Below are 19,563 nucleotides of genomic sequence, written 5' to 3'. Positions count from 1 at the left end.
ATTGAGCTGTCATTAGACAGAAGAAGGACAGGATGAGGACAGAAGTAACCACGCAGGCAGGCAGGCAGTGAGTGATATATAGGCCACGTGAATCAGGTTGCAAGAGGGAGAGGAAGGCAAGAAGAGGGTGAATATAGAAAGTGGAAGGTTTAATTTGACTGAAGCCAGTTGAGGGAAGGTTGAGTGAAGGTTTGCTGCAGGGTTAGTGGATGGAGAACTGCAAAAAAGGACAGTAGGAGGGGATTAATGAAAGATTGTTTGAGCTCCTTGCGGGCAAGAAAGTCCTGCGTGGCTGTGTTTTACCTCCAGGAGAGAACCTGGCAGAGGTTTGGATATGGAGCAAGTTTCATGAGGGTTAAATAGAAGAAGGCAATGATGGAGGGTAGAAAGGTTAGAGCAATATTGGAAATACAATAAAGCACAGAAGGACAGAAAGACGGAGCTGAAGAGAAAACACTGCAGACCAGAGAACATGAGATCCAGCGCACAGTGATGGGGACATGGAAACTTTAACTGTGACAGCAGCACAGCAAGAGATTGCTGTTAAATATTGATGCCGACAGGCCACTCTGGCAAGAACATGCTACTTGCTCCACAGAGGGGAAAACAGAAGAGATGCAACTGATTTCTTTCTCTCTGAGGAGTTTTTACACCAGAATAGTCAAGCTGAGCGATATGAAGCAGAGATGTTGGCACAAAATAACATAAGACATGCAAAATAGCCAGGAGTTGGCTTCCTGGAGGTTTTTTGGGCAGCTGTCCAACTTCTTTGGATTGACTGCAATGACTTTCTAGAGAAAGGAGGACCTTTAGGAAGAGGACCGATATTTGAGCGATCTCATGAGGACCACAACATTTTCTTCTTTTCTACAAGAAGAACACTGATTTACATTTTGGATTGAAATGCTTCACCTGCTTCTACAGCGCCAGTCCTGCCAGATGAGTTAAGCCAACACTGCTGAAGCATAAATGATTTTCTTGTGTGTTTCCTGCAAGGATTAGATTTGAGTATTTGACCAATAGAAGACTGCTTGAGGAAATATGCGAGGAAATTCTTGGACTGAATAAAGTCCCACTGCCTCTTGATCTCTAAACATTCAGTAACTGCCATTTCTCCAACCTGAATTTCTGATTCCTCAAAACATCAAAAAACAGCAACACAATGCCACAATCTCCATCCAGCTGCAAATAGTCCAGCTGTGTGTTTATGTGAGGCTGCGCAGGGGGTGTGTAAGGACTGTGGATGTGCTCAGCTGTGTTTGTGGATATGCTTGTGTGTGTGTAGTGGTGTGTGTGTGTGTGTTTGCGCTGAGCTTCGAACCCAGCTGTGTCAAAGTGTATTCTCAAAGAGTTACCCAGAACTGCTTGTGTGTGTGTGTCGCCTGGATTCTTGGCACCAGCGACAGCGCTGGACCTGAACAGCAGTGGAAAGAGGGGGGACAGGGAGGGGAGGGAGGAGGAGAAGAAGAAGGAGGCGAGAGAAACCAGCAGGACGGTGGAGAAGAAAAAACTGACAGCATGCTCGGATAAAGAGAAGAAAGAAAGGAGTCTTCGACTGCCCCCCTGGTGCAATGTATGGTGAGTACAAATATCTGCAAAAGCATGTAATGGTACACAAAAATCACTGCTTGGCATGAACGGTGGAGCCATCGTTTTGGTATATGTTCAGTACGTGAGAAAAAACAAAAGATGGCATCACATTTTTTTCCAATAACTTAAAAAAGGGGCATTTTTAGAATTGTCTAATAGGCTGCAATTCTTTGCTGGCATGCTGCATGTTGTCAGCTGTATGCTACCATGTATGAAAAAATTAAACTGGAAAAAAGTCCATTAAGAAATGGTGAAAAAAAGTAGTGGTCCCCTACTTTCTTTTGTGCACCTGACACTGACGACGCAGCTTTCTTCTTTGAAAAAACTGTGGATAAGCATGTCCAAGGGGACTTGTGTTTACAAGTGTCATGTGCACATGGTGGCAGTTTGTTTGGCACGTAGAAAGTGAGCAGAAAAGTCATCTGAAAAGCATGTGGCATATATGTTGAAGTAAATTGGTACATTGTATCTCTAAGTGCTTACACTGCTAGACCACTGCCATGCCAAAAGCATTTCAGATTACGCTTATGCTCAACAATTTTTGCTAAAAATTCTCACAGTAATTAATAAGATTCACAGAAAATGCCAAGTTTCATGCTTGACCAGAGTTTGGGAACCCCAAATTTCTACTTATATGATATGCTTTCACAGCATCTTTGGACATGTGTGGCTGTGTGTCTCTGTGTATCACCTTTTTAAAGATCATATTCCCCACAGGAGCTTGGTCAAGGTGAAAGGTGAAAGGTCAGAGATCAGGGTTATTAAATTAAATTCATTTAATTTAATGCAGGTCATGTGATCTGACACAGTCCATATGATATGCAAGCCGAGGGGGTGACATTATGCATCCATCCACTGATTCACACAGTTTAATGTAGGTCACATGATAGCAGTGCCCAGAGGGTCACATGACATCCAGCCTGGGATTTGAATAAAAAGTGACTCATCATCATTTTTAACCACACAATATTATTTTGTATTAATGGAGAATTAAAGACTTTCAGTCTAGGAAATATCTTCTAGCTCTCCTAACAATTAACAACAATTCAGGCAAAACATAGAAACAATTCCCCTGAGCACAGTACAAAAATGTTAACGTGCCTAACATAAAGTGAGAAAGCACTTTCTATATAGGTACATGCCAAAAGAAGAAAAAAAAATATCAATAAACATCAGAGCAAGTTTGGACCTGAGGACTAACCTGCACTGAGTAAAATAAGTTGTATGTTCTTGTTATCCCCGTGTTTCTCCGACACTTTCTCACTCACACAGATGCACTCCATCTCTTCCCTTTCTGTCACAAACACATATACACAGTCACTCTGTCGTGAAGTAGGCACCCTCTTTGCTTCTTCTTTCCACACAAGCACACATACGCACATCATTAACAACACACATGCACCAGCGTGGAGAAGGAAGGACTGTTGCTGAGGAGAAGTGACAGTTGCTTGATGGCCGCTGGCCTTATATTCCAGCAGTGCTGGCCAGCCAAGCCCGTAATGAGGCTGTGTCATAAAGATCTGGCTCCCACACCATCACCATGATGTAATGCAAATCAGCTCTGTGTGTGTGTGTGTGTGTGTGTGTGTGTGTGTGTGTGTGTGTGTGTGTGTGTGTGTGTGTGTGTGTGTGTGTGTGTGTGTGTGTGTGTGTGTGTGTGAAAGAGAGAGAGAGAGAGAGGACAATGGTAAAATTACTCTATTTGACTACATTACTATATATGCTACATTCTCCACAGCACACGGTGCCCATACATGTTTCCTTTGTGCATGTGCGTGACAGTGATCTAAGACTAAACAGAGTCTCTGTTCAGTGTGGCAAGTACAAAGATTAATGATTAATGACTGAGACTTTCTGTGAAGTCAATAATTCTACCAGTCAATGACACCAATCAATACTTGCAATTCCTTCCTTCCTGTGACCACTACTGGCTATACAGCCAACACATACAGCACAGTTCACCACAGGATAACTTAACTCTGCTATTGTAGTTGACATTATTATTATTTTATTTGCTTAACAGTGACCTCACTGTGTACAAATAGCTAGATTAGGAATCAAGAGGTCAGATTTTCTGTTAATGAGAAGTCAGCGTTGATGAGTTACACACAGAGAGACTAGGTTTTAGTTACCATAGTTTCTGTTGGCATAAATAAGCTTTATTTATTCATATATATCCATCCAGTTTTTATTTATCCAATGTTATTTATACAGCACCAAATCACAACAACAGTCACCTCACGGCGCTTTATATTGCAGGGCTCTACAATAATACATACAGAGAAAAACCCAACAATCATATGAACGCATATGAGCAAGCTCTTTGGTGACAGTGGGAAGGAAAAACTCCCTTTTAACAGGAAGAAACCTCCGGCCGGCAGAACCAGGGTCAGGGAGGGGCAGCCAGCCGCCTGCTGCTGAGGTGAGAGAAGGAAGATAGGATTAAAGACATGCTGTGGAAGAGAGACAGAGATTAATATATACATATATATATATATATACATATATATATATACATATATATATATGTATATATATATACATATATATTTACATTTTTGATTGTATTATTATGAGGCAATTATTTTTATTATCATCAGTATGAGATGTGTAATAAATCACATTTATTTGGAAGTATAAAAGACAAGGGGAAGAAGATAAAAAAAAGTTGTACTGCTGGTTTTAGCCTTCCAGTACCTCCGAGTGAATAACTAGTAATAAATGGAAGCCGACTACAGGAGTATTGTGGCTCAGCAGGAAGCACGCAGATATTTTTTTATGCCTTAGTCTTCATTTTGAGGTCATCTGGATTAAAAAAAAGTTAATATTATTGTTTCCTATTTTCCTATTTTCAAATTATTAGTCACATAATAAGTCACTGAAGGGTCTTTGTTCAATGTTAAACAATACCACCATGATCCAGATCATCCATGGATAGTACTATCTTGTGACATACTGCTGAACAGTGTCAGTATGCAGACTACTAACTAATGCCAAACTAACAATCAATTATTTTTATTTATAAAATTCCAAAACAATCCTATCACATACATTTATCTCCATTTCCTTTAGCTCTTCTTTTGTACCCCTACAATCCTTTTTAGTATCAGGTCCTCTAATCGCTTACTTACTGGTTTCAATTGTGACATATTTATTTGTAATGCTGTTGCTCTTATTAGAACGTTAGGATTACCTGACTGGTATTGATGGTTTGGATGCTAACAGATGAAGCACAGAGGTGGAGCCTTCTGGCAGGACTGTCTCTAATTATGTCTGCATCTCTACAATGTGTCTGTCATTTTAAACATTCAAGAAATATTTCCAAGGTAGAGTTTTACCAATATTGCTTAGTTCATTAGTACTGATGCATAGCAGGCTATTTGGAGCACACACTATTCAAAAATATAGAGAACCACTGCCAGCAGAAGCAGCATTTTTTTGTATATGACTAGAGGCAATAGATACTTTTATCAGTGCCTCCACAAATCTGTTATCTATTATGCATTACTACAGCAATAAGTGTATGGCTACATGGACATAACTCTGCAGCAGCGAGTCTTGTTTACTGTTCTCAGGCTGATCTTCAATCAATAATTCTACTGGCATAAATATTTAATGTATATTGTATATTGATAATAATACAAAACCTACTTGAGTTATTTTTTAGCTTGTTGAGATCATTACACAGCTTCAAAGGAAGCGCACCATACAAGAAAATAAAACCTGCTGCTGATATTGATGCAAAATGAAATTAGTTACTTCTACTGATACGATATCATTCTAATGTAAAGCATTCATCCCACAAGCCTCAGTTTCATCTCAGGATGTTTCCATGAGATTGCTTTGGTAGCAAATTGCTATGTGACCTCAGATTCCGACTCCCATATGCACACTGCGCTGTAGATGGACCATCTGTAGGGAATTTATATAACTTCCTATATAAATTAATCTGACAGCGATATAAGCAGAGGAGCTATCTGCACCAATTATGATGAATTTTATGCATGAGTTTTACGGGGCAGACTGCTTTGCATTGCTCAGTCAGCGGGGGAGCCGATGGTGAATTCCCCAGTGTTACTGCACTTTACACTGCCCTGATTGTTAGGTTCAAAACAAGTTCGGGATAATCGCTATTTGTGAAATATTAGCAATAATTTACAGATCAGATTCAAATTGTGATTGTTTTTAAAAGACTTTAATCACATGCTTTTCTAAAATATTACTTCTCAATTACGCCTCAAAAAAGCTGAACAGTCATAATTAGGGACATACACGCTTTTATTTTTCGTTTTTCAGGAGGATTCCAGTATTATACTGATTTATGCTTGCCTATACTGCAGGAATACTTTTTTTAACAAGGCCATTTCATTAGAATAGGCAAATTAACTGCTCTAGCCGTGGTAAAAGGATAAAATAGTAGAGTACGATAGTCCAGTGCAAAAACACATTAGGATATTTCAGTGCTTTATGGTACAAATATATTATAATATTCAAAAGGCTAAGAACTAAATAGGATATTTTATTGCAGCTCCTTCTCTTTTGTTCTTGAAATAGCAGTGAGTTATAGAGGTTTAAATGACTAAAATATACAGCATGTATTTAAATATTAATTCAAATCGAGTAAATGCTTGAGCTGCTTCAGTTAGTTCTAATGTGGGTTCTTAAAAGGAGAAATGAAGGAAGCAAGAGGGAGAATATAAAATCCTGAAATAGATTTGAAACTACCCAGCCTGTGTGAACGATACAGCATATTACATGTACAGTATACTAGTGTATACACTGTGTATATATATCAGTCAAAAGTTTTAGAACACCCCAATGTTCCCAGTTTTTAATTGAAAATTATGCAGTTTATCTCATTGCACTCTGAAATGAAAGCATAGTACAAATAAGAAAGCAGAGTTTAAAAAGAAATTATGGAATCAATTTATAGATCAAAATGTAATCTAAACTTTTGACTCTTCAAAGTTCCACCTTTGGCAGCTGAACACACCCGTGTCATTCTTTCTATAATAGAACTCAAATATTCTTCAGAAAGTTCTTCCCATATCTGTTGCTGAAGCTCCCATAAATGTGCGGCATTGTAGATTGCTTTGCTTTCAATCTTCTGTCCAGTTCATCCCAAACCAGCTTGATGGGGTTTAAGTCTGGAGGCTGTGCTGGCGACTCCATGTTTTCAAGCTTACCATCTTGTTCTTTTTTCCTGAGGTAGTTCTGGCATACCTTGGACTTATGTTTGGGGTCATTATCTTGCTGTAGGATGAACCCCTGGCCAACTAGGTGCATACCAGAGAGTATTGCATGGCGCTGCAGAATGCTTGGTTCAGGGCGCCTCTCACTATGTACAAGTCACCGACCCTGGATCCAGCAAAACAGCCCCAGACCGTCAACAAACGTCCTCCTCCATGTTTGACAGTTGATGGCACAAACTGTGGAACCCTCCTTCCGCCTTCTCAACGACACACAAAGATTCTGAGTGATGAACTGAAGATTTCAAATTTTGATTCATCAGCCCATAATACCTTCTTCCAGTGTTCAGTAATCCAGTGTCAATGTTTTATGGCCTAGGCAAGTCTCCTTCTCTTATTCTCACGTCTAAGCAATGGCTTTCTTGCTGCAACTCGTACCGTCAAACCTGCAGCTCGAGGTCTTCTCACTTAACACTGAGACTTTCTTACTACGACCACTATTATGCTTGAAGCTGTTGTCCTGTGAGCCACCTAGCTGCTGTTAACTTTCAGAAACGTATCCTCTGATTCAGTTGTGCCTTTGGGTCTGCTTTTGGGTCGGACCTCTTCTTGTCAGCGTTTGCCTTTTGATGGTGAAGGAAACTGTACTCACTGACACCTTGACTTTCTTTGCAATTTCTCTGTAAGAAAGACCAACATTTGTGTTATGGTGTCTCTTCCATTGTGAATTGCCTTTTTCTTGTCATTTTTGTAGTAACACACTACGTTCTGCAGTACAATACCCTCAAATCATGAGTGTTAGAGAATCGACACCCACCCACCAATTCACTGTTCCTCTTCATTAGCCACAGATACACAAATGCATGCATATTCATGATGTATATGTACATTTATAGCAAGCAAAACAACCATCCAGATCAATGTTTAATTTCATTGCACCTTTTGCAGTGCAATTGAACTTAAATACTGTAGGTAGTAGTAATTTGAGATATGTAACATGGGTTTTAGTAGTATTGTCACTTCTCAGTTGTAGTGATTGCAGGTCCTTACATTGTTGCTATTAAACAAGCAAAGCGAGAACAGCATTTAATCAAAGCATCACAGATCCAACAACCAAAGTACCACATAATACCATTGCTTTTACAATAGCATAATCAAAGACATAATTATCATAATTATACTTCTGATAAAATAAGAAATTAAATCTTCAAAGAACCAGACACAATGCTTGAAAATTCATTTCAGTTCAATTGTGTTTATGCTCATATCCCCAAATCAAAGCAATAGTTATCTCATGGCACTTTATATTGTAAAGTAAAAAGCCTGCACTGTAAGAGAGAAAACCCCAACAGAAAAAGAAAAAAGGAGAGCATAGAGAGACAGGCCAAAACAGAAAGTGTGGGAGAGAGAAGACAAATTTTAATGACATGTAGTAATGGTGCATGAACACATACAGTGGAAAGATGGGAATGGAGAAGACATGTTCAGTGCATCATGGGAAGTCTCCCAGGGCCTGGGTCCACCACAGCATAACTAAGACACATCTCAGGGAAAGTTTTAAGCTTCATTTGAAGAGGAGAGAGGGTTTCTGCTGCCTGAATACTAACTGGGAGTTGCCTGCAGTCTGAGAGCAAAGTGCCCTCTTAGGATAATATGGTACTATGAAGTCTTCAAGAGGTGATGGGACTTCATCTGTGTGTGAGGGGGGGGAATGCATTGTTGTTGCATTCTAACACTATGCTATAATGATAGGTAACAGGTAGCTTGGTATGTGGCTTCATAACTTTAATGGACTTAGAGCCTGTTGCTCAGATATCTACTGCATGTGGCTGAGATGCACAGCAATCTGGTTTGGGTCTTATTGTTCAAAGAAAAACATTTATGAAAAATATTGTATTAATTGAAAAGTTTCTAGTAGCTATTTGTGAAGGAAAAGCATCAGTCTTCTCTTACTTTAATTTCTGTAAGAGGATCAAATGGAAGAGCCTTTAACAGGTGGCCAACATTTTTTCATCTCCAGCATCCATGACTTAAACTCACAATCAACACCTAACATCAGAAGTGGTGAATAGTTGCAATGTGCTGTAGTTCAAATGTATTCTACTTTCTCACTTTTTCTCCTCTATTTCTATGCTTTATGGCTTCAACTTTTGAGGTGTGCCATGAATCCCCTTTAAGTGGGTTGGAAATAATCATGTTACACTGCTGAATGACTCAACTGCATCAAAAGAGTGTGCTGTTTCTCTAGTTCTATACAGGACATGGACACAAAAACAATCGCACCCTTGGGCAACCGGAACAGCTGTTAGATGTTGAAATGTTTAGCCAGCAGACCACCAAAATGAAAAGATTGAACAACAAGTGTAGAGAGTAGAGAACCGGGGCAGAGAAACTCTTTGAGGATGAATAGCTACTAGTGTTTACTATGTATGTACATGTCTGGACTTACTGATGTTAAAGAGTTCAGAGGGAATATGTACTCTTTCATAACAACACATTATAAAAAAATATTGTTTCTATGGCCAGTTTTTGTCAATACTACTTCCTTCCACTGTAAGGGCGTGGATTATAGAAAAAAACTGGATGAAAGTGGACTTAGTCATGGATGGTTCAGTGTACTGGACAGCCCAACAGTCTTACTCATTTTAGAATATATTCACACACACACACACACACACACACACACACACACACACACACACACACACACACACACACACACACACACACACACACACACACACACACACACGCTTGTGTCGTCGTAATCCTAACCTCCCTTTTTCTGTGTGCTCCCAAACTGTCTCCAAGGACGGCTGATAATTCCCTCATCAGCATCTGACCTTATTCATTTTTAAAGGACACCACTGATCCCTCACAGCTCTAGTGCTTAGCAACAGAGCATACGGAGGAACAAAAGCATGGAAGAAGACATAATGTAATGAATTTTACAGACTGTGGATTTTGAAGAATTTTGACAAAAGATTTAATTGAAATATTGGAACCAGCTAGAAGAAAAGATGCTTATATGAAATTGCTTTAGGAATATTTAAGAAATGACGAGATTGGGGTACATCGATTCAGTGGCAATAAAACATTTGTGAAGCCTTTACAGTTATCAGGATTTCTAAATTTCTGAAGGTGTTTTAGTTTTGGATACCACGAGTGCCATGTCTCGTACAGAGAATAGTATTTTTGCATTACCAAAAATTTATCAGCACATAGCCAATGAACAAATAGCAAATTTCGCACACATGATGACTGTACTGTCCACACTTATTTATATTGTTCACTACAGGACATGGGGTCTACTGTATGTCAAAGCAACATACTTGCTGATTTTTCTCTGAGTGACAGCTGCCTGTTGCTGTTTTGGAGACAGCGCTGGAATCATTCTTTCCATCTCTGTCGCTGGTGTTGAGCTGTTGTGCTAAATATGCGTTTTCTCTCTTGGAGTTGAAGAAGAGCTCCTCACAGAGAGGTCTGAGCCTGGTACTGCACGGGCAGTCTGCAGGCACCGAGTGGAGCTGTGCTCACTCATTTCTACAAATTGTGTAATGTCAATAATGCATGAGTCAGCCAGTAGTATGGGGTACTGTGGTTTGTATTAATGTTACTATTATATATTGACAGAATTATTATAGTTTTGTACTTTCTAATTAGCTTTTTATTTTCATTTTATTTCGACTTTTTGTGTTTTAATTAAGTTTAGTTTCACTTAGTTTCCAAATTAGATTTTCTCACTTCAGTTTAGTTTTCTTTGTTTGAAAATGTTTAGTTTAGTTTTAATTAGTTTCAGTTTTTGTTTTAGTCTTTTAAATTATTGTGGTATGGTATGTAGGCACGATTTAGGAAAATCAGAACAGGTATTACAGTAAGAACACAGCCCTACGAACACATAGTTTGAGCTACATGTATGAAATTTGGCTCACACGTGTATCATGCTGAGGCGAACAAAAAAGTCAGTAGGACCACTGATGCAAACCCAACAGGAAGTCCGCCATTTTGGATTGAAGGTGCCATTTTGGCTCTAATTTTTCCATTTCCAGGCCTCGTACTTTTGCGAACTCCTCCTTGGGATTTGATCGTATAAGCTTCATATTTGGTCAGTGTCAACTACACACCTGGGCCATATTAAATTTTAGAGCTTTTGAGTTTTCAGGATACGGTGTGACCGTGGCGGCACGGCGAATTTTGATCATTCACCATGAAAATCTTATTGCCTCTCATTCTGTTATACATTGTCTGATCTGGACCAAAGAGCCAACATATAATAAGGATCCACCCCTGAAAAAATTTCAACTGCCACATTTGATATCAATGACAGCGCCACCTAGTGGGAACATGAAATGTCATGTTTTACACTTTGGGGTACAGTATAGTGATGGGTGACGTCTGCAGACTCAAATTTCTCCAGGAAAGCCTTAAGGAGTTGGTCTTGGGTTACATTGAAAAGTGTGAGTTTTCACGAAAGGGTGTGACCCCGAAAGCATGGCGAACTTTGACGTCTTGCCATGAAGAAACAAATTAGTATAACTCAAAGAAAACCAGTCTGATCAGTATCAGACTTTACAGGCATGATGTCAGACCTGCCCTGAATAGATTGATATGCCCATTGTTAGGAATATGCAGAGCGCCACCTAGTGGGAACAGGAAATGTCATGTCTTTCACTTTGATAAACTGATTTTCACAGGTTCATCAGGTCCACCTCAAAAGTGGTAAATATTAACATTAGTCCCTCGTGATGCTTCAGTAAGAAAATTGTGAGTTTAAACTGAACGGCGCACCCTGGTGGCAAGGCGGTTCACCATGAAAGATGAAGTGGCTTTTGAGGGGCTTGGAAAGTGCAAAAACTCTTGGAGTTTGGCCCACACCTCCAGTGTGATAAAGGCTTTGTTGTTATATTTTCATGGAATATTGTGAAATGGCTCCACAGCGCCCCCTACAAAATTTCAAAACATCAGCCCCTGCTGTGTTTCATCCATGAGGTTGAAACCTGGTAAGCTTATGGAAGATATCAAGATGTACAAAAAAGTCTTTTCAAGCAATATCCTAAATCCAACAGGAAGTCAGCCATTTTAAAATTAATGTGTAATTTTGGCAACATTTTCCCCTCTTTTCAGGCCTCATACTTTGACAAACTCCTCCTCATGATTTCATCAAAATGACGTGATCTCTGGTGCATGGAGTCTATAGACCTTTGTGATAATGAATTGTAAAGCTTTTAATGTTTGGCGAAACGGGGTGGTCATGGTGCCACATGGAGGTTCACTCACTAGCCAGAAAGTAGCAATCTGCTGTCACTCAAAAGCACAATGTCCAATCTCTCCCAAACGTGGCAGCCATGAGTCGAGAGTCGAGCTCGTAAATGTTCGATATGCCATTTGTCAGTCATGGTTAGAACGCCACCTAATGGGACGACTATAATCATCATCGAACGAGATGAAATTTTAGCTTGTGGTTCTACACATGATTTCCATCAATGTGACATCAGATCGGATGTGCTGGGTGTAGGTGTTGGGCGTGGCTGAACGCGCGGTGTGCGAGGGCCCTCTTAACGCTGCTTGCAGCTTTAATTTAATTAGTTTTTCTCTGGTACTTTGAACACTGAAGTGATGAGAATGAGAGATGAATTAGGTGGAGGAGGGAGGAGTAGGGTAAGGATATAAACATGCAAAGACAATGAAGTGGGGTCATGTAAGGGTTGGATACAGCACACACAAGATACACAAGGATATACAAGTTAGCTAGATCAAGCCAGATCAGCTAGAGCTTAACAAACAGCAGGTTGCTTGTAACTGTCCACTACATACATCACACGTAGTGTTTTTTATTTTACCAAATCACTGCATTTTTTGTAAATATTAATATTTTATTGTATTTATTGCTGTGCACGCTTATTATTTCTCTTTCTGTAGGGTTTCTTTGTGTATCTGTAATGTTAGATATAGTCGAAGTTTAATTTTGACATTGAGGTGAGATGCTTGACCCAACTGTTGTGTCTTATTTGTCAAATTTCACCAAGTGTTTAGCAAATGCAAGAAATAGTAAATATCAAAAGAATGCAGGAAAAATGAATGTGTTTGTGTTGTGATGGGGAAAGAGAGGAACAGTTTTCAGCAATTCTGTGTTAGAAGTAATGAACCTGTTTCTTCCTCTTCTCCTTTCAGCTTTGTTGCTGTCTCTTAATTCTTCTTCACTGTGTCTGTTGCTAGGCGTCACGCCCTGTGGGGGTGGGGTTCTGTGATGGTAACAATGGTCCCGGGCAGCCGCTATGTCTGCAGCGCTCACGCAAGAGAGGATGACTCCACGAATGACCGTGAAGAGCGAATCTTAGCAGTGCTGGGCATCATTGGGACCATTCTCAATCTTTTAGTGGTCATATTTGTCTACATCTACACCTCCGTCACCTAAGGCTTTCTGCTGGACTTGAGCATGGAGATGCTGGCACAATACTTTTACCAACACTGCCATCCCTCTCTTTAAGTATTTCTATACTAAGAGGGTTTGATTATTTGACGTAAGCGCTGACTTATGAGGATTGTTGGCAGTTTGATCTGCTGGATTGTAACTATTTTTATCTACACCTGCATCTACACTGTTTACTCCTTAAGACAGCTCTGCTCTGCTAGCTAAAGACTGCCTGCAGTCACAGAGGAGGAGCTTCATGTGGAATTGCCTGGACGTTCCTGTACTGTTCATATTAACTGTGTCATTTCTTTCCCCACAGTGTGTCCATTATGGCAACAGTGATATACTTGTATTTATATTGCTCCATGACTGTGGGCTAACATTTATGGGATGTCTCAGACAGCAGGAGAGGAGGTCATGATTGTCTTCGATTTAATGGTGTTCAAATTTGAAAGCCATGTTCCTTCCACACTTTTGTGCAAACTTAAAAAAAACCCAAAACACTGCCATTTATCTAAAAGGTCACAAAAACAAGACACTTTTGATTCAACCAGAACAAATGAGTTGATAAGAAAGGTATATGCTCCTAAAACTATTACTTGGGACCAAGATTGTTAAACTAATTATTATCATTATCAACAGCGGGATCCTTTAGCCTATCTGCTCCCAACACCCATAAATCTACTTGAACAGAACATCGATACTAACACACAAATAATCCAAGCGTCCAGTGAAATACCACTTTTATTAATTAACAGATTTCTTGAAAAAGTTTTACATGGACCTGACGTGTCCATACCTGAGCACACCAGAAGAAAGATTCCTGGCTGTGCTAGGAGTCATTGGCATTGTCCTTAACCTCCTGCTTCTAGTCTTTGTCTATATATACACTTCTATCTGATACATCACAGTTTTTCTGTCAGAATACAGTGCTGTTTATCTATGATCACATTCCTCTAACTTACTACAATGATCACATCTTGCATTAAGGAGGTTATTTTATTGCACTTGTCTAAATTGGTAAACTGTGACATGGTTTATATCGCATATGGAGATTGCATCTCATTCTAGTTTGTAATGGAAATACAAAATGTGAAAATATTTGCTCTACAGTTGGTTTTTTATACAGTACTCTTACACATGTGTGAATCACGAGATGTTTACTTAAGCTTATATTGCTGTATTGAAATACTCTTTATAACGCTTTGACCAATATAACTCATTGAAGTGTTTCTGTTCATTCCACACGATTACCGATATTAAAAACACAAAGACATGAAACTGGATGACGTTTTAGCCTTTGCAGAAGCTTTGTACATCAGCAAAGATCCCTCTGTGCATAATTGGGGCCACAAAATGATCGTCTGTGTTGTGTTGCCATGTTTCTGTGATTGGATATGGAAACCAGGCACAGAGCAGCAACACAGAGTGCAAAGCATGAAAAAGAGACAATGTCACACAAATCAAGACTGTGTACTTTTGCAGTGCGACACAAAGGACTACAACAGTGATAAACAAACTGGTGAGAAACAGCATGGCTTGTCAGAAAAAAGAGGACATCAAATCTCTCTACAAAGCTTCACCATCTGTCTTGAAACTCGGAAAGGCACAAAAAACTCCCCGGGATTTGGTTACAACCTGTTCAATGGAGCTGCATGTCATTATGGATATAATTTTAGGTTTAAGAGCTGTGACTGTATTGGAGGAGCAAAGCAAAATGAAGCTGACAAGCAAGCAGGGAGGACTGGCTCGAATCTACACTTTATCCTCATCATTCTTTTCTCCACCAACAAGCTGACACCAGAGAAGACATAGTAACACGTGAGTCCCTGCTGTCATTTCATAGAGCACAGGAACCATTTATTTCCCAAAATGAATGACCAGCGACTCTGAGTGCTCTCTTAACTTTCTGAGATTTCTGTTGGCTTGTGTGGAAAACCTTGATATTTTATAATTTCTGCATATGATTACTTGTTACACTGTGTATGTAAGCTCTTAGGTTTAGTAGCAATTTGACATTGAGTGTTTTGTTTGGTTTGTTGTCAAGTAAATCCAAAAGTCACAATCACTATACAAGAAAATGTTTGGAATGAAACTCAGTGTAGATGGTTCTGTTGACCACAGTCTATTTTTATAAATTGTACAGGGTTCAGACAAGTGTGCCCACAGCCTATACTAAATACTGGATAATAAGTGGCCACCACAGACTAGCTCCAAAACTGAGTTAATCTCCAGGGAGTCCCATGGTAAAATGACCAAATTTACAACAGAAATGACCATGTCTGAATTGTGGGATTTAAAAAACCCTTCTCTTTAAAAAAGTAATTGCATAGGGGTTATTTTTTAAAAATATATAATTTACCTGTTTTAAATTGTATTAAGGCTTAAAGGCTTATTAGTGGCACAGCCACTTCGATTGGCAGGTGTGTGCAGACACTTGCTGCTGTATCCTGTAGCTGTATGCTAAGCTTCACCTCTGCTAGCCACAGAAAAGTACCTCTCAAAGTATATGTGGTGTTGGTGCCTTTTGGAATATTTTTAATGCAACTATCTGACAAATAACATGGCTTATTGAGAAGTTGATTACTAACAGCTGTCAAAGAAATCCACGCTGCAATTTAAGTGAGCGATATTCTAGCATTTTGTTGTACTATGCACTACTTTGCAAGTATCTGTGTATGTGTTATGCACCCATACAGTCTATGGATGCACCTTGCTAACCAAGCTTGCTAGCCTTAGCTGTATTACGCCACCCTCTCATCCAAACATGGTCACTTATGGCCAAGGAAAATGTATGTGTTGGCAACCAGAAAGCTAAAACCAAGGCTTTAAAATGGAACTTCACGAACCAATGAATGATTTCATGGTGGTTACATCAATCTTTCACATGCGGTGAAGAAAATTCATTTAAAGATGCATAAGCAACTCACATGAGAACTCTCTGAACTTCTCACTTGCACATTTACGCTTACACAGATTATGATTAGTATGTCTTTTCTTGCAAACCCCTCACTGCATTTTCCCCTGACCTCAAGTAGCTCATCAAACTCTTTCTGCAACATTATAACTGGAGGCTATAACCTATAACCTGTTTAATTATGTTACTGTTTCTTGCCCTGTTCATTGTGTAATCAATGGAATCAATGGACTACCTATAATAATAAAACCTACATTTTAATAAACTGATTTTTTTTCCTGTCGTTGTTTTTGAACAATTCAAGTTTTATGTCTGGCAAAGAGTATAAAGTATAAACCAAAAAGTCTTCACTTTTGTGCTCACACACCAGCTGCTTTCATATCAGTTTGTGGGTTTATCTCCACCTTTTATAGCACATAAGAACATTTTAGTGCTAGCCTACTTAGATCATTGAGACTTGCACCTTTATTTCCTGTCACATTTAATAATTTAGTTTGTATTTTAAGTGTGAGCTGAGACACAGAATGAGGCAAACCTTTGGTTTGATGGAAATCTGCTGTAACCCACTAAACATTCGACATTGGATAGACGTGCAGAACTTGTCTATATTGGGTCTGTTGGTCCATGACCAATTGTGGACATCTATATGACTTCCAAACTAGGTCCACAATTTGGGTGTCCAACCACGACCCGACTTGGACATCATTATGATGTTCAACATTTGAACTTTGGACTGGCTACATTTTTTTAAACATCATGTGGACATGCTGCGGGAATTTTACATGATTAATAAATATAATATTTTTGTGTTTACAAATATCAACATTGTTGTTATCCAAATGACACATATAAATACAGATTATATATACACTAGCATGATTGATTATGTGTTAGCCTATTGATTTATTCAGTACATGTGGGGGGTTTTCTGTTATTCTACATTTTCCAGATTTCTTTAACTGGTTTATTTATTTCAATTAATCAACATATTTGCTTTCAAGCACATGTATTGTGAAATTTTTAAATAGCATTGGCTGGTGTACTTTGCAAGTATCCTGCTTTATTGTGAAGAGATTTGTAAAAGGAAGTGAATGTGATTGTGATCGGTAGCAGGACTGAGAGAAGTTGCATTATAAAAACAAGATCTATATATGAGTTTGACATTGAAAAAACAACCACATTTGGACCATAAATAGCCTGTACATGGAGGTCCTACGGATGACAGCACTAGATGTTCAGTAGACATCGAAAGAAAGGTCTGGCATTATAAAACAACCCCTTCAGTAGACCAAAATTGTACCTCCAAAATTCACATATAAAAGACGTCACTTCACGCAGTGGGTGGACTGTGGCAAGGAAACTATGCAGAACAATGTGTGAACATAGTAATATGCCAAAATGCCAAAAGCAGCTCATGATTGTTTTCTCGGAGGGCGCTCTCTGCACCGGGGCTGTTATTGACCGTGGCTGCTGGGTCTCTGGGGTCCTCTCAGCCTGGTTGGGGGGCTCCTTTGCCTCCCTCCGGCTGTGTGCCCAGCCCGGAGGCTGCGGTCTGTGACCGGCTCCCGGTGCAGACGGCTCTCTGTTATAATGTTTCCTCACTTGGCTCATGTGAGCCCAGCCCAATTTTTACTCTTTAAGTGTGCGCGTGTGTGTATGTGTGTGTGGGTGGGGGTGGGGGGATATATGTGTATTGAGAGTGTGGGGAGTGAGTTGGAGGGTGGGGTGGGCTGCTTTTAACTATGTAAAGCACTTTGTGCTACATTTTTTCTGTATGAAAAGTGCTTTATAAATAAAGATTGATTGATTGATTGATGAGCCAATTAATTCATTAATTTATGTATTTTTTTTTCTTTAGGTGACTTAATTATATCTAGCTGTTTGTGTAGTGGTTGATGTTTAACCCAAACCTAATCCAGCAGTAAGAGAAAATAAAAATGATATTGGATCAGCAGGTAAAAGTAAAATGTAGGTGCAGGTGGAATTGGGGCAAAATCTAAAAAAAAGATATTACAAATATTACAAAGATAAAGATATTACAATGCAAAAGTAGCATTGCTGTGCCCATCACAGCATGCAAAGGAAACACTGCTTGTCCAACCCAGTATCATGGCAAGAGTGTAATAGACATGACGGTCCACCATTTCCATTTCACTTTTTAGGCAGAAGTTGCAGTACGTTGTAGTAAGCTGCAGTACCAACATAGTTAGATATTTTATTTCAAGCCAACATGAAAATAGTCACGGGAAAGTGTTTAAATAGACATTACTAACACATTTATATGTAAATATATATTAGCCACCTAGTTAAAAAATGTTTCTGCCATAGAACGACGGTTTGAAGTATACAGGGTGGGCCATTTATATGGATACACTGTTATAACATGGGAATGGTTGGTGATATCAAAGTCCTGTTTGTGGCACATTAGTATATGTGAGGGGGGAAACTCCTCAAGATGGGTGGTGACCAGTGCTGGTCAAGTTACTTGAAAAAAGTAATCAGTAACTAATTACAGATTACTTCCCCCAAAAAGTAATCCCGTTACTTTACTGATTACTTATTTTCAAAAGTAATTAATTACTTAGTTACTTAGTTACTTTTTAAAAACACAATTTACAACCTGAAGAGGTGATAAAGCGATAGATCTTTCAGCCCAATTCTACTTTTTCTGCATAATCCATCATACAAAATGTAATCAAATGGAAAAGTCTCTTTTTTTAACTTGTTTTATCAGTTTTAATCTTTTAACTTTATGCATCAAGCAAAAATGTAATTATATGCAACATTCTCTGACTTGAATAAATTAGTTTAACATTTAAACCTATTTTCTGCACATTCCAGCACATAAAATAAAAATATTTTTTGTGTTTACACTCAGTCTTTCAAATAAATGCAAGTAAAACACAGCAGAAAATAAATAAAGTCAAAGACTCAGCGGTCCTGTTGCTCTATTTTCACCTGTAAAGCAGGACTGCGGTAGGCGGAGGTTTACCCTGGTGCAGGTGTGCCGCGGTCAGTTGAAGAATCCGCGAGTTTCTCTGTGAATTTCCCATTACGTCGTTGCGCACTCGGTGCTTGCTTGGAAGTTTAGGTTTTTTTCGCTGTAAAAAGAAGTTTTCTTCCCACGCACGATGGACGCTAATGTTTTTGTCACTTTTTATGGAATCAAACTCAAAGTAAGGTCAGTACTTCCACGCTTTAAACGCTGCACGCTCATACTCTCTCCCACAATCGATGTGTGATCCATTGTTGATCTGCAGACAGCTGTTGTCACTAACGGCGCACTGTCGTGAGACATTCTCGCAAAAAATCACGCAGAAGATTTTGTTCAGTGATGAGGCAAACTTTTATGTGAATGGTGAAGTTAACAAACAAAGCCACCGCTATTGGTCTGACACTAACCCACATTGGATGGATCCCTCCAAGACTGTTGGACCAACAAAAGTGATGGTTTG

At 39.2% G+C, this 19,563-nt stretch overlaps 1 protein-coding gene across 1 annotated transcript; it reads left to right on the top strand.

Moving 5' to 3' along the window:
- The first annotated feature begins 375 nt into the window (after positions 1–375).
- Positions 376–16,377, top strand: LOC113036795 (uncharacterized). Its single transcript, XM_080289119.1, has 3 exons — positions 376–382; positions 1,326–1,578; positions 12,996–16,377. Exons 1-3 carry the CDS (start codon positions 376–378, stop codon positions 13,192–13,194), a joined length of 459 nt encoding a protein of 152 aa, XP_080145245.1. The 3' UTR covers positions 13,195–16,377.
- Positions 16,378–19,563: the final 3,186 nt, after the last annotated feature.

This window comes from Astatotilapia calliptera, chromosome 14, assembly GCF_964374335.1.
Source record: "Astatotilapia calliptera chromosome 14, fAstCal68.1, whole genome shotgun sequence".
Lineage (NCBI taxonomy): Eukaryota > Metazoa > Chordata > Actinopteri > Cichliformes > Cichlidae > Astatotilapia > Astatotilapia calliptera.
The sequence above is the reverse complement of the archived record's forward strand: the minus strand, read 5'-3'. Positions and strand labels throughout refer to the sequence as shown.

Bases quoted from the DNA above. Each gene is read 5' to 3' on its own strand.
- LOC113036795 (XM_080289119.1), top strand. The intron at 1,579-12,995 runs GTGAGTACAAAT...GTCTGTTGCTAG, and splicing joins CCCCCCTGGTGCAATGTATG to GCGTCACGCCCTGTGGGGGT.